The sequence below is a fragment of the Rhineura floridana genome, chromosome 21 (assembly GCF_030035675.1).
Source record: "Rhineura floridana isolate rRhiFlo1 chromosome 21, rRhiFlo1.hap2, whole genome shotgun sequence".
Classification (NCBI taxonomy): domain Eukaryota; kingdom Metazoa; phylum Chordata; class Lepidosauria; order Squamata; family Rhineuridae; genus Rhineura; species Rhineura floridana.
In genome coordinates, this window is record NC_084500.1 from 3,152,261 (window position 1) to 3,168,621 (window position 16,361).

The 16,361-nt window shown below is 45.4% G+C and overlaps 1 protein-coding gene across 1 annotated transcript in view; it reads left to right on the plus strand.

Moving 5' to 3' along the window:
• Positions 1–16,361, plus strand: part of SRRM3 (serine/arginine repetitive matrix 3) — an 85,804-nt gene that overhangs the window by 24,480 nt on the left and 44,963 nt on the right. Inside the window, exon 3 of the mRNA XM_061604737.1 lies at positions 13,145–13,246. Within this exon, the coding sequence (XP_061460721.1) occupies positions 13,145–13,246 (102 nt within the window). The remainder of the gene's footprint in view (positions 1–13,144; positions 13,247–16,361) is intronic.

The window sequence follows — 16,361 nt, forward strand, 5'->3', positions numbered from 1 at the left end:
CATTCCAAAGCCTCAGACTGTTTTCATGTTGCTGTGCTTCACGGAGATGAGAAGGGTGGGGAGGCAGGTTGATGAACACGATGGCTTTTATGCATTCAACCCATGCACTAGGGCGAGCATAGTTTCCCCCCCCCTCTGCCACTTTGTCACTATAATTGCCTGCACTGGAGCAGACAATCTGTCAACAGCTGCTAACTAAATGGAGCTGCCATATTCAACGACAGTCCACCTCTGGATTCCAGGTGCTGGGATGGGGGGCAAATAGGGGGGTGCTTGTGCTTGGGTGCTTTCAGGAAGCATCTTGCTGGTTGCTGTTGGAAACAGGTCAATGAAGGAGTTGGACCGTTCCAGACGGAGCCGGTCCTGACATTAGGCAACAGATGCAGACGTGTGGCAAATTCGACAGAGCCCACCAGTCCAATAGTCTCTTAACCAGGTTTCACCATTTGGCCTGCAACACTGTTTTGGCCATATGACATGAGGTATAGGGCTGGAAGGATCTGTTGCTTCCCATTCCCTCCGTTTGTCATTTTTACAATCTGATACCCAGTTCTCTGCAGTTCTGCATCAAAGTGCTTTTTTTTAATTTAAAAAAATCCTCATTGGTGACCAATCTCTACCTATCCGGTTACTGCTCTCTGTCCTATCTCAAAGGCCGGGCCAAAATGTTAGTATTGCCTAGCATCCTGTTCTCACAAAGAGATGCCTATAGGAAGCTTGCGAGCAGGACCGGAATGCAAGAGCACTCTCCCCTCCTGCGCTTTCCGGCAACTGGTAATCGAAAGCATACTACCTCCAACTATGGCGGCAGATCAAAGCCATCTCGGCTAGTAGCCATTGATAGCCTTATCCTCCATGAATTTGTCTCATCCTCTTTCGAAGCCATCAAAGTTGGTGGCCATCGCTGCCTCATGTGGGAGCAAATCTCATGTTTAACTAGGGCTCCATGAAGAAGGGATTTCTTTGGTCTGTCATGGATCCTCCAATGAATGTCCATGAGTTCTAGTGTTATGAGAGAGGGAGAAAATCTTTTCTCTGTCCACTTTCTCCATGCCGTGCATAATGTTATACGCTTCTATCATGTCCCCCACATGGCGTGTCAGAAATGAAGAGCAGAGCTTGGAAGATTACTTTTAAAAAGGAATAAATTACAATTACAGTGACACGGGCCCCCAAAAGTAGTAATTACCGTTACAATTACAATTGCTCTGAAAGTAACTGATTACTTTACTTTTACTCAAAAGTAATTGCTACAATTACATCTTAGTTGTTTTTTTTTAAAAAAAAACATGCCTACAAGGTGCTGGCGTTGGCTGCTGCACATCTAAGTAGCCTAAAACAACATTAAAAATAAGCACACACACACAGAGGGTAGTAGATTTTTTTTTTATCCATAAGATTAACAGAAGGGCATAACAGAATCTCACATCCCCTCACCCTACCCCCAGCAATGATGATACCCCAACACACATATTTTTTGGGTATATATATCGCCTCCAGCTCTTTTCTCCTTCTACTCCTGTAAATTTTTAAACAATTGTTTTCTCCATCCCGTCTCGCTCTCCACCTCCTCCCTCGTCGTCTCCTAAGCACCCATACAGCATGAAGGAAGAACAACGCTGCACAGAAGCCCAATTTGAAGCACATGATTTTAATTCACAAATCAGAGGAGCAGCAGACTTCCCCTGCTCCCCCCCCCAAGTAATGCGCAAAAGTAATGCTGGAAACATTACAATTACTCCTCAAAAGTAATGAAGTTACTACTCGTTCTATTACCAGCAAAATGTAATGAAGTTACCCACTCGTTACTCAAAAAAGTAATAAATTACAAGTAATTCGTTACTTGTGACTAGTTACTTCCAAGCTCCGATGAAGAGGTGGGCTTTGTGCATCCCTATGTGCTCCTACCCTTGTGAGAAGGAGGGAGGGGAAGTCCCCCAACGTAACATGTGAAAGCATGCAAGGCAAAACAGTGTGTATGTATGTTCATTTTCATGTGCGTTAAGTGTGTGTCAGTGGAGACTGGTGGCTCCAGCGTCAGTGGAACAGTGGATCTGCTCTGGGTTTTAGTCAGAACTTTTGAGAACCTGTAGCTGGTATAGCACAGTGGGGAGGAGAGCCTGGCTGGGAGTCCAGAGTCTGTGAGTTCCAATCCCCGCTCACGTCTCCTGGGTGTCAAGGGCCAGCTAAAGATCACCCCACAGGGAGTGGCTCAGGGGTGACGTGCCCTGCCACCTGTGCAGCCGTGGGCAAGCTGCAGAGTCCCAAGGAGCCCAGTTGCCCTCCAGCTGGCAGTTGCGGACAAGGAAGGGGCTGGCTTGTGCAGCTGTGGCAAGCTGAGCAGGCCCTAGCCAGCTGGGGAGGACTAGCCTCAGAGGGAGGCAATGGGAAACCCCCGCTGAATACCCCTTACCATGAACACCCTATGCATAGGGTAGCTATAAGTCGGGATCGACTTGAAGGCAGTCCATTTCCATTTTTCCAAGGCTCTGAAGCCTATACGTTTCAGCACCTTGGACAGTTCCTCAAAAGGTCTGACCAAAACCTGGAGTGGATTAACTGCCACACTGACACTGAAGCCACCAGCCTCCACTGGTGTGTGTGTGTGTTTTGAGGGAGAGACCTGACTGTCTCTTCTGCATCATCAGGCTCTGACACTCAAGGTGAACTACTCAATTATTGAACAACAGAGCACATCCAGAGACCATGAAATATTCAACAGTCCTCAAATGCCAAGCTGAGCCCACACAACCCTTGCGCCTAATGGCAGAATGGCTAAAATTTCCCGTCTTAATTTCAAATCAGTTTCATCCCCCCCCTTTCCCCACCAGTAGGGCAATTGAAGCATCCTTTCCTTTCCTCTGGAAGACAGAGGGGAAGATGCCCACGGGAGTTGAATGAAGATGTGGGTACCTCTGAGCATGATTAAAAAGACCTCACTTTCACCCCTTCATAACCACAGGCTGCCCCACTCGCATTAAAGACTAGGAGCGGTTTCATTCACTCTCATTCAGCTTGTACCAGTCAGAAAGTTCTTTTTAATGTGTACTCAAAAATCCCATTTCGCAATGTGAAGCTCTTGGTTCAGGTGCCACCCTCTGGAGAGAACAAATATGGTAAGTCACCTATGGCTATATTCACACCGTACAGGATTCTTCCCGCAAAGAATCCTGGGGTCGTCTGTGAAGGGATCTGAGAGTTGTTAGGAGAGGAGCTATTCCCCTCATCGAACTGCAAATTACAGAGTTCTGTGGGAAGAGGGATTTACTGTTTAAAGCACTTTGGGAGCTGTAGTTCTGTGAGGGTAATAGGGGCCTCATAAGAACTCACAGCACCCCTAATACATCCCAGGATTCTTTGGGGGATGCCATGGAAATTTCAAGTGGAATAACAGTGGGATAAATGGGCCCAAACATTTACAAACTATCTTGCAAGTATTGGCCTTTCAATTGAACATCTGGCATCTCAGGACCCAAAGTCAGCTAAGCTTTCAATCCTGACTCGTATCAGTGACATGGACTTTCAAAGTTCCATCACAGCTGCTACTTCGACCTGTTCCCCTATTCACTTTGGTTTAAGTTTTGCGCCATTATTCAGTGCCCCCTATTTGGAATATCTCACGATCCCTAAATATCGTCTAGCCTTTATGAAGGCTAGATTCAACTGTCTCAATTCCGCCCTATTAGAAGGGAGATACCAGCGCATTCCCTATGCAAATCGCTCCTGCCCATGTGGTGTTAACGTCATAGAAACCTTATTCCACATTGTCTTTGAATGTTCTCTATAGGATGATATTCGTTTTAAATTTATAACTCCTATTATAAACAAATTTCCTTATAAACCGTTTGACCGCTTACTCTTTTATCTTCTGTCAGCGGCTAGCAGGGATACTACCTTGTCAGTAGCTAAATATATTTTTGCGGCCCAATCAGCTAGGAGCGTATCTATCCCTTCAGATGTTCTCGCCACTCCATAGTTTTATAATTGTTTTATTGTTACATAGTTTTTACTGTTTTATTGCGATTGTTCTCGCTACTTCATGTAACTGTTTTATTGCTGCATAGTTTTCTACTGTTTTATTTATTATGGTTGTGTCTTTGTACTTTTGTTGTAATTGTTCATGGCTTTGTACATGGACGTTCTGGTTTACGACCGTAGAAATAAAGATGATGATGAGTGGGATAAATGTATGGTGTGAATGTGCCCCAAAGCAACTCATCTAAAAACAAGTGTTGCAAGGAAAAATATCACCCCTCACCTTACTAAAAGAGAAACATGCACACAAGCCATAAAAACATACCACGTTAAAATCAAGAGCCTAGGAGAATCAGAATGTCTTTGCCCAGTGCCTAAAAACTAACAATATTGGCACCAGGTGAGCTACCTTGGGGAGGAGCATTCCATAGCAAAGGGGCCACCACTGACAAGGTTTCTGCTCTTGTCACCACCTTCTATTCCTCCCCCAAAAGAAGACACACAGAGGAAGGCCCCTGATGATTACCATTGGCTGTGGGTAGGTTCATATGGTAGGTTTCAGAGTAAACCCAGTGAAATGAATGGGCATAACTAATTTAGGATTAATTCCAGTAAAACCTAGCTGGATACAACCTGAATTTTTGTGCAGAGTTTTCATTTTTAAATTTTCCTACGGATTAATGTGGAGGTGTGTGTGTGTGTACTGCCTTCAAGTCGATTCCGACTTATGGCGACCCTATGAATAGGGTTTTCATGAGGCTGAGAGGCAGTGACTCGCCCAAGGTCACCCAGTGAGCTTCATGGCTGTGTGGGGATTCGAACCCTGGTCTCCCAGGTCGTAGTCCAACACCTTAACCACTACACCACACTGGCTCTCTGTGGACAAAACAGACTCATGAATAAACACACAGTGGAATTGACACAGGCTAAAAATATAGTCTGTAGAGAGAAATGTATATATAGATTTGGGCAACCAAAATGATCAAGAGGATGGAGCGACTCCTCTACGAGGACTGGTTGCAGCACTAGAATTTGTGGGCATCCAGAGAAGATGAAGGTTGGAAGAATCAGGACAGACAAAAGAGAGTCCTTCACACAACACATAGTTGAACTATGGAATTTGCTCCCACAGGAGGCATCAAAAGCCACCAACTTGGATGGCTTTAAAAGGGGATTAGATAAATTCATGGAGGACAAGGCTATCAGTGGCTGCTAGCCAAGATGGCTCTGCTCTGCCTCCACCATTGAAGACAACATGCTTCTGAATACCTGTACTTAGGTACCTGGATGCTGGACTTAGATGGGCCGCTGGCCTGATCCAGTAGGTTCTTTGTATGTTCTTAAGAGCTCATTACCAGGGTTAATCAGCTAGATCAAGATTTGAACTACGGGGGGAGGCGGCTTTCTGATTTGTGGTTGAGTCTGTTAACCCAACAGCACATGAGCTGTTGGATCTGAGCCACCGGTTGCAAGTCAGCAGGATCTTTTCCTGTGAACGCCCCGTCCGAGAAGGCAATGGCGTGCTTTCCAAAATGATGCCCAATTTCAAACGGGTGTGAGATTTCTTGTCAATTCCGAGCTCATTCCTTGGATCCTGTCTTTGCTTTCATCGCAAGACTTGCATGTTCACAAACCCTAACTGGGCTTAGCTGAGTCACTGCGATTCTCCCAAATGCGATGTTTTGCAACCTTTGAAGTGAGATGAACGAGAATTATTGATGGGCTCGTTACGAGAGCTTCTGCGTGCCAGGCTGAACCTCAGAGTGCTGCCAGGGGGCTAGAAATGGGGCAGGAAGGCTCAGCATCTTATAGGATCAGGCACTAAGCGTTACTCATACGCACATTTACTCGCAGGTGGGCATTTCAGAAGGCCAAGAGAGTGGCACTGCTATTATCGCAGATTCTCATTGGCCCTGGGTCTGCAGCCTAACACAGGCAAGCACATTCACCTATTGAACACTAAGGGAAGTGGAAGAGAATTCAGGATCACAGGAGCTCCCCAAGGGATACCCCAGCCTCTCTCTTAAATGAGATTGCATGGATACATCAAGGCTACAACCCTATATACCCGCACAAACCTAGGAGTAAGCTCCATATAATTCAGTGGGGCTTACTACAGAGTAGAGATGCATAGAATTGCACTGTAAACTTTTACATCCCTAGTTGGGACCTCTGAGCCAAATGAGACTTGTCACCTATGAAACTGGCCTTCTGGGTACTTGACAACTCTGCCCGACCCTGCTAAGCAGTCCCTGGTTGGTCACCCTACGTGTGGGGAGAAAAAGGATATTATAGAGTTGGAAAAGGTTCAGAAGAGGGCAACCAGAATGATCAAGGGGATGGAGCGACTCCCTTATGAGGAAAGGTTGCAGCATTTGGGGCTGTTTAGTTTAGAAAAAGGTGGGTCAGAGGAGACATGATAGAAATGTATAAAATTATGCATGGCATTGAGAAAGTGGATAGAGAAAAGTTCTTCTCCCTCTCTCATAATACTAGAACTCGTGGACATTCAAAGAAGCTGAATGTTGGAAGATTCAGGACACACAAAAGGAAGTACTTCTTTACTCAGCGCATAGTTAAACTATGGAATTTGCTCCCACAAGATGCAGTAATGGCCACCAGCTTGGACGGCTTTAAAAAAAGATTAGACAAATTCATGGAGGACAGGGCTATCGATGGCTACTAGCCATGATGGCTGTGCTCTGCCACCCTAGTCAGAGGCAGCATGCTTCTGAAAACCAGTTGCCGGAAGCCTCAAGAGGGGAGAGTGTCCTTGCACTCGGGTCCTGCTTGCGGGCTTCCCCCAGGCACCTGGTTGGCCACTTTGAGAACAGGATGCTGGACTAGATGGGCCACTGGCCTGATCCAGCAGGCTCTTCTTATGTTCTTATAAATGTAATGATGATGATGTAATCAAATCAACACTAGGCCAGGGGAGTTATGGGGAAATAGCAGGGTGCCTAAATGCAGCTACCTGGTGTTTCTCAGACAGTGCTGGGAAGATGACGCCGCTAGGCATGCTGTGGCCTCCTTGAGAATTTTTCACTGCTCCAGGAGCACAAAGGTGAAATGAGGGCCCTTCGCTCCTCTCCTCTCTCCTCTCCCCACCACCCCATCCTCTTCAGGGTGTTTCATGCTATATAAATCAAGGAAGTATCGACCCACTGACTCTTGAGGCAGGGCAGCCGAGAGAGAGCCCCCGGGGCGAGCAGAGAGCAGCGGGCGGCTTCGTTCGCAGGGCAGTAACTCAGAACTAATGGGCCATGAAAGCTGCAAAAGTGGGCTGAATCACCCCATAAATACGCATCCAGGCCTTATAAGTCAGGAAGGAAGGAAAAACAAGCGGGCCCTTTGTCAATGAGGCCAAGATAAAAAGCGTCGCCCTGGCAGGAGGACCAGTTTGCCATGGCTGTATATCCTCCTCTATAGGGGACCTATTCATTCCCGTTTCTAATTTTTTCCAATCTTAAGTGCAGTTCTGCAGCCATTTGCTGGGTTTTTTAAAAAATCCTCATGCAAACTCTTCTGCATTTTAGTGCAAATTGCTCGTAATAAATGTATTTTTGTATGCAGTGTTGACTAATGGGCCCATTTTTCTTGCAAGGGCATTCTCCTCTTATCATGCATTTCATGTATGTTATTTTTGCTCCCATATTCATTTTTATGCACCCTTTCCCTTAAGACAGTGGTCTTCGATCCTTGGGTCCTCAGATGTTGCTGGACTACAACACCCATCGTCCCTGACCATTGGGTAAGCTGGCTGGGGACGATGGGATTTGTAGTCTTAATATCTCGGGACCGAAGTTTCCAGAACCCTGCCCTAATCAATGCATTTCTGTGAACGACGGTTGGAGAAAAGCTTCGATAAGCGCAGATTTTGAAGGATGTCTCTGTTCTGGTTGTCATATTGTTTCGGAAAGTCTTGATTTGATAGATTTGGCTTTAAATGCAAACTGAATCAAGTTTCTTGCCCATCCCCACTACTCTGTTACAGTCTTTCTCCCTCCCTCCTTCTCTATGCTTCTTGGGTTCTCCTAAGACTTCAGTGACTTCTCCCTGTAAGACCCCTCTGGGCATTGACATCTTCCCTTTCCTGAGCCTGGCACTGTAATTAGGAATGTTCCCTGTTCGCTTTTTCCTTTGTATTCTACTCCTCTCGCATTCTGAATTCTAGTGTAGCAAAGCAGACTCTCTTCCTGCCCGCCGTCCTCCTCTGTCTTACTGAGGGGCACATGTGCAATGATTGAGCACTGTGAAGAACCATCTGGATGTGATCGTACATCATGCCAGCGCTTTGGCATCTGTGCTGGCTTCTGGTCCATTTCCGGGCCTAATTGAAAGTGCTGTTTTTGACATGTGTTTATTTTTATTTATTTATTTGAAATACTCTATATCTGTCCCGCCCTTCTGCACAATAGGGCGCTCAGGGCAGCTCACAATAAAATCCTACACAAAACACACACAAAAAACATTAAAATAGATTAAAATACATAAAAGACAGTTAAGAAATCCAGGGGGTGTGATATTAAAAGGGGACTAAAGAGGTAAAACTAAAAAAGGGGGGAAATAAAATCAGTTTCAGGCTCTGTCTTCAGTCCCTCGCAAAGGCTCTCCAGGACAAGATGGTTTTCAGAAATCTCAGGGTTGCCATCAAGGAGGGAGCAGAGCGGGCTTCTTGGGGTAGAGTATTCCAGAGCTTGGGGCCACTGCTAAAAAGGCCCTCTCCAACGTGCCTGCCAGTCTGACATATTTCATTCCAGGCACACATAGGAGAGCAGAGGCAGCTGATCTTAAATCACAGGCAGGTACATATGAGCGTAAGTGGTCCCTCAGGTACATTGTTGCGAGGCTGTTTAGGGCTTTCAAGGTCAACACCAGCACTTTGAATTGGGCCCGGAAACAAACTAGGAGCCAGTAGAGTCGACAAAGCACTGGGGTGAGACAATCCCCACGCCGCGATCCAGCTCACATTCTGGCTGCCACATTTTGAACCAACTGCAACTTCCGAGCCGGTTTCAAAGGCAGCCCTACATAGATTTAAAGCAAGAGTGGGGCACCTTTTTTTTCTGCAGAGGACCACCTTCCTGAGCTGGTAATCCATTGGGAGGGACATATGCTGGCTGTGGGTGTGACGCCCTTCCCTGGCTCTCCCTGTCAGGTTCCTACCTGCGCGTGGCTACTGCCTGTCACTAGGCACCACCAGGGACTCCACCAGTCCAGACTGTCCTTTTTTATTGTTTCTCTCCCCGCTCTAGCACAGATCTCAACAGATCCCCCTGCTAGGCAACCACCAGTCACGTCCTAATACTAGTATTCCCAGAGACTCTGAATACTGGTATTGTTATTCTCTTCACCGCTGCCACCATTTGTTACAGTTTCCCTTCAGCCTTGGTCATTACCTTACCCTCCCTTCTGGTCTGTGAAACCCCAGCCAAGGATCAGGCCTTTGGTAAACCAAATTAAGTATTTGTTACAGATAACAAAGCTAACAAGATTAACAAGATTTCTTCTTAAGGCACATAAGCATATGGTTTTACTCAATACTAATCCGAACTCCACCCCCCTCCTTCTCCACTCTCTCCTGGCAAACCACTCTCTCAAACCCACCAAGCAACCCACTCAGTTCTCTTCTCCCCCCAGATTCCACTCTCACTCTTCCTTTTATACGTTCAGCCATTTTAAACACTCAGCCAATCATCTAGCATTCTACTGCCCATTCACTCCCCCTCCTCTTTCACTCCACTTACCATGTATCTTCTAAACAACCAACACTTACCATATATACATTAATATAGGAACATCACAGTGGGCAGGACCAAAGCCAGCAGTGGACAGGCACTTCTACTCTCTCCCTCTCTCTGACACCGCTTTCCACGCTCTGTCTCTCTTTCGGACACCCTCTTTGCTCTGTGTCTATGGAGCAGTGGTTGCGAAGGGTGACAGCAGAAGCTGCCTCAGGACAGACCAGAAAATGACAGGCAGAAGGAAATGACTTGAAAAGGGTGGAGAGAGGGTCAGGAGCCAAGAAGGCTTGACCTGTTGAATCTATCTTTTCAGCGCCTACTTGTTGGAAGTGGGGCAAGAGCAACTCCTGTTTTGTTCTTTTGTTTAAGCTCCAGAAGGAAGATAGGGCTAGGGTCCTCCAGATGGATAGGCTTGTTTACCTTTACCTGTGATGCTCTGACTGACCTCCTTCTGTCACTAAACTGTGACGCCTTTAGGGAAGCTTACCTGCCCCTCCTCCTTCCGCCCTTCCCATTCCTTTGTCCTCCGGCTGTCCAGGAGAGAGGAGACATCCCTTTGTCTCTCTCTCTCCGAGCATGGGGCTGACTCCCACACCTGGGCATTATGCCTCCAACTTAGTTAGAAAAGCAAACCTAGTTCTAACTATCTACTATGTATTTCTCTAAATAAAGTAGCTTTTCTTATTTTACTAAGTCTCCAGTCTCAGTGATGCTGATGCAGGGTAAAAGCCTGCTTTATTTGTTTATTTATTTAATTTATTTATTGCACTTGTATAACCACCCCATAGCCGAAGCTCTCTGGGCGGTTTACAGCAATCAAAAACATTAAAACAAATATACAATTTAAAACACATATTTTAAAAACAATTTTAAAATTTTAAAACAATATAAAAACAATTTAGGCAAATGCTTTCTTAGGCAAACGGGCGCACACGCTGGCAGACTCGCATTTCAACATCTGCTGTTGCTCTCTGCTGCTGTGGTGCTGCTTTTAAACGGAATTAAGCAACGCAACTACACACAGCACAGCGCGACTGAAGACCTACCTCTTCCGCCCAGACTTTTAAGGAGTGAACTTATCCCAGTCTGCATCTATTATTGGAATGGTTTTTAAGATGTGTTTATTGTTATATAACTGCTGCTTGCTGCCCTGAGTGCCCTTATCAACATTGCCACCATTCTTTTGATGGTAAATTGTGGGTGTTTTTTTTATATTTAAACTATCTTTATTGAAAATAGCATGGGATAACAGATGAAACTCAAAAGAAAAGCATTTTTGAGTACAACAAATATAAAACAATACAAGATAACATGGATCTCAACAAATAGAACGGAATCGAATTGATACCATTGACAATACTAAGGGGAATACTGATTTTAAACAAAAAGCACCAAATATATCTATCGGAGGACCTAAAGAGAAGAGAAAAGGGGATATCTAATCTTAAAGAAAAAGAGGGGAACGCTAATTATCAGTCTTCAGGAAAACCAAATAAAAGCATATTTCTTCGGAACCATCCATCCATGCATTTGCCTTTCCATATAAATCATAAAAGGCCACCATATGGCCACATAATTCATTGGATCTACCAGTCCTTAAAGTTCCTTGAGGTGATAAGTTAGTTTTTCAGAAACTTCAGGAAAAAGGGATTTTCAGAACCAAGTGTCCAATGAAACCAAAGAGGCATCTTTCCAGCCCTGGCTTATGGTTACTCTTGCTGCAGTTAGCAAATAAGTAATTAACTCCTTATACGGTAACTCTGAATTAGGACCAACCAAAATAGAGAGCAAACATAATCTAGGATCGAAAGTAACTTCCCGTCGAATGATTGCACTTATTTCCCTAATAACTGTACACCAAAATTCAAAACCATATTGACAATTCCACATTGTTTGGTAATAAGTACCCCGATCTCCACAACCCCACCTACATAGGCCCAGATTCGTCATAAAAAATCCTCTTTAGAGTGATGGTATGCAAAGCAGATTACTACATCCCGAGGTTTAGTGGCTCCAGTAGCTTTCGGATATAGAGTACGATGGGCTCTCTCAGTATCCTGTGGTGTTATCTCCCAGTCCGTAAAGAGCTGTGCCCAGCATGAGAGGAGGAAAGATTGCCTATCTGAGCCTTCTGAGCCTTCAGGAATCCCACATAAGCAAAGGTTTAATCTACATCCCCTATCCTCCAAATCTGCAATCTTAAATTGGAGATCTGTCGTAGATTTTTTTAAGTTTAAAAATCAGCTCTGCATTTTGAACGCTCATATCTGCTTCCGTTGCAACTGTTTTCACTTCTTTGAATTTACTATCCAAAGATGTCAATTTAGTCTCAATGGGTTTTAGGGTAGCTGCCCACTCCTCTTTAAGATCTCGCTTCTGCTGTAGAAACTGGGTAGCGAATTCCCTTTGTATGAGAGCTGCAATATCTTCACTGTCTGATCTTCTGGGTTTGGATGGTTTAGATGCCATTTTACTTGGTTCACCGTTGAAGCTAGGCCCCAAATTAAAAACGACTGATTTAGTTGGAAAGTACTCCGTTAAAGGACGCTCCCGCGCCAGTTGGTTTCCTAAGGGTATCTATCCCCTAAAGGGATATATTTCCAAAACTGATTAAATCCACTTGTGAATAGGGTAGCAGCAATGATCAGGCACAGAGCCCATGCTCCAAGCAGCCGTCATTGAATGCTGGTAACCACATCCCCCTGATTGTAAATTGTTTTAACTGATTTTAATATATTTTTATATTGTTGTAACCTGCTCTGGGACGTTACAGTGAAGGACAAGTACGAAACAATGTGTTATACATGGAGCTGCCCTTGAAGATGGTTTGGAAACTGCATCTGGTGCAGAATTCAATGGCCAAACTGCTGACCCAGGCCAGACGATCGGAACACAGAACACCAATTCTGACATGGCTGCTTTGGCTGCCTATGTTTCTGGGCCAAATTCAAAGTGCTGGTTTTGACCTATGAAGCCTTATGCGGCTCAGGACCCCGACACCTCTCTCCACCTGAACTGAGCTGGACCCTGTGATCATCGTCTGAAGCCCTTCTCTGAGTGCTCCCTCCGAGGGAGGTGTGGAGGGTGGTAACACAAGAGCGGTCCTTTTCAGTGGTGGCTCCTCGCTTCTGGAATGCTCTCCCCAGGGAGGCACGTCCGGTGCCTTCTTTATCTATCTTTAGGCCCCAGGGAAGGATCTTCCTTTTCACTTCCTTTTCAATTTAATTTTCTGTTTGTTTTTAATCATGTGCGGAAGAGATGTGTTTATGTATTTTATTATATCTGTTTTTAATGTTGTAAGTCGCTTTGGGTTCCTTTGGGGGGGGGAAGTGACTAATACTTATAATAAATCAGCAGCAGCAGCAAAACTGGGCATTTGTGGGATGATGCTCCTGACTCTACCCACCCTTTATCTTGTACGGCAGGTATTCAGAAGAGGAGATCCGTCAGAAAGTGGGGACCTTCAGGCAAATGTTGATGGAAAAAGAAGGCGTGCTCACCCGTGAAGACCAGCATGGCCGGCAGATGTGAGTAAAAAATGGTTTCTAGTACAGGCTGGGCTGACTTATGTAGATATCTATCTATATAGGCACTTGTTTCCCTATCACCAGCCCTGCTGGCTGTAATATCTTTGTCCAGGTTTCCAGTATCTCTGAGCCAATGGACCCTAGTTTCCCCAAATGTCTTGCACGCAGAAAGTTAACATGTCAGAGAGAAGGGTTCTGCCTAGCTTTCTGTCCAGCGTGCTACTTTTCGTTATGCTGGAGGATTTTTTTCTCTCCACAGGTGAGCATGCAAGCTGCCTGAATTGATATTGTCCAGTAAAACCTTCATCACTCAGGTCCCATCTGCACTATACACTTAAGAACATAAGAACATAAGAAGAGCCTGCTGGATTAGGCCAGTGGCCCATCTAGTCCAGCATCCTGTTCTCAAAGTGGCCAACCAGGTGCCTGGTGGAAGCCTGCAAGCAGGACCCGAGTGCAAGAACACTCTCCCCTCCTGAGGCTTCCGGCAACTGGTTTTCAGAAGCATGCTGCCTCTGACTAGGGTGGCAGAGCACAGCCATCATGGCTAGTAGCCATTGATAGCCCTGTCCTCCATGAATTTGTCTAATCTTCTTTTAAAGCCATCCAAGCTGGTGGCCATTACTGCATCTTGTGGGAGCAAATTCCATAGTTTAACTATGCGCTGAGTAAAGAAGTACTTCCTTTTGTCTGTCCTGAATCTTCCAACATTCAGCTTCTTTGAATGTCCATGAGTTCTAGTATTATGAGAGAGGGAGAAGAACTTTTCTCTATCCACTTTCTCAATGCCATGCATAATTTTATACACTTCTATCATGTCTCCTCTGACCCGGCTTTTCTCTAAACTAAAAAGCCCCAAATGCTGCAACCTTTCCTCGTAAGGGAGTTGCTCCATCCCCTTGATCATTCTGGTTGCCCTCTTCTGAACCTTTTCCAACTCTATAATATCCTTTTTGAGATGAGGCGACCAGAACTGTACACAGTATTCCAAATGCAGCCGCACCATGGATTTATACAACGTCATTATGATATCGGCTGTTTTATTTTCCTAACTAAAACTTAAAACAGCATCATACCACTTTAACCAGTCATGGCATCTTCCAAAGCATCCTGGGAACTGTAGTTTGTTAAGGGTGCTGAAAGCAGATCAGAGACTCCCTCACAGAGTGACAATTCCCAGAGTGGTTTAACAGTCAATCCCTCTTCCCAGGGAACTCTGTGTGGGGAATAAGGGTCTCCTAGCAACTCTCAGAACCGTTCACAAACTATAGTTCCCAGGATTCTTTGGGAGGAAACCATAACTGTTTAAAGTGGTATGATCAGTAGCGTAGTGGCAAGTCATGCTACCGGGCCAAGTTCAACATTCTAGTTTTGGTGTACAAAGCCCTATACAGCTTGGGACCAGGATACCTGAAAGACCGTCTTATCCCTTATACACCCAGTCAATCACTCCGCTCTGCAGGTGAGGGCCTCCTGCAGATACCATCTGATCAGGAAGTCCCTTCCGCACAACATAGGAAACAGACCTTTATTGTCGTGGCAATTCCCTCCACTTAAATACTAGGCAGGCACCATCTCTGTTATCTTTTTGGTGCCTACTGAAGACCTTCCTCTTTCAACAAGCACTGGGCTCCTTCTGGGAGGAAGGGTGGGATATAAATTTAATAAATAAATAATAAATAAATAGAGATCTTATCCCAGTCTACATCTGTGTTAGAATTGCTTTTTAAGATGTTTTTAAAGCTTTTTTTAAAAAGACTTTTTAAGATGTTTTGTTTTAATATGTTTTAAAGTCTTTTGTTTTTTTGGATGTTCTAAAGTACTTTTAGTGTTTTGCTTGCTGCCCTGGGTTTCTTCTGACCCTGCACTAAATCAGAAGTGCAGGGTCACTTCATGATAGTCTCAACCATGCCCCCCCTTGCTGCTGCTGGGTTGAGAATGACATCATTGTTAATGCCTTGTCCCACAACAACAGACATCCTTAGGAGCCAATAAGCTTGGCAGGGGAAAGTGTTAGCTACTGAGAAGAGTCTTCTCAGTGGCTGACTCACCTTCTTTCACTCTGATTGGCTCCAATCAGTAGGAAAAGACAAGGAAGCATGTTAGAAGACTCTTCTCTGTGGCTAACATACTCCCCTTTCATGCTGATTGGCTCCTAGGATGGTAGAGACATAGGGACCCTGCTGGGACCTGGCTCCCCAAAAAGTAAGGGGTCTAAGATCCCCCGAGGTCCTGGATGACTACACCCCTGGCTGTGATACTGCAGGTATAGTGCAGATGGTGACCATGTCAACTGCTTTTGCCCTGCCCTCAAACCCTGCAGGTCGGCACAGTGGCAATCTGTTCTGGCTCGTTGGCATCATTCGTTGCCTTCCTGATGGATGTGGTTGCCGCCAGAAGCCATGGCTGTGCCTCCCCGCCCTCACAGAGGTCCACTCTGTCATTAATGCTTTTAGATTGACAGTGATTGAGCCGCTGAATGCTCAGCAGCCTAGCTGCACATTATAATCCAGCCAGCCAGCGCTGCAGAAGCAGGGTGGGGTGGGTGCACAGAGAAACCAGGTCACCGAGGACAGGAATAGAACTTGCTGAATCATTGCAAGTGAAGGCGTCGTGAAGGTTGGGGAACAGGGACAACAGTGGAACTTGGAGCTCCGAGCTGAGAAAAGCGGGCACCGTGTCCAAGGCAGACACAGAAGGTTGAATCTAGCACAGTCGTATTCAGCGCAGAGCCATTGGAAAGAATGGATCTGCCTTAGCCATGTGCATTAATGTCAATATATTCATTTGTATGTGTGCTTTCCCCTAATATAGGTATCTTTGTAAATATTGGTTGGTTGGAGAACTTCATCACAAAATTCAGAGAAGCGCAGATTTCAAAGGATGGCTGTTTTGGAAAGGGCAACTTGGATAGATTTGGCTTTAAATGGGAATTGAGTTGGATTTCCCCCCCACACACACACCTGTAATTCAAAGGCATGTTGTAGCTGATTCTGGAGCTAGCATATAGCCACCATAACTAGCAGCCAAGGATAGCCTTATCCTGCATGCACTTGTTAAATCCCTTTCAAAAGCCGCTGAAGTTGGTGGCCATCACAACAAAATCCCACTGGTT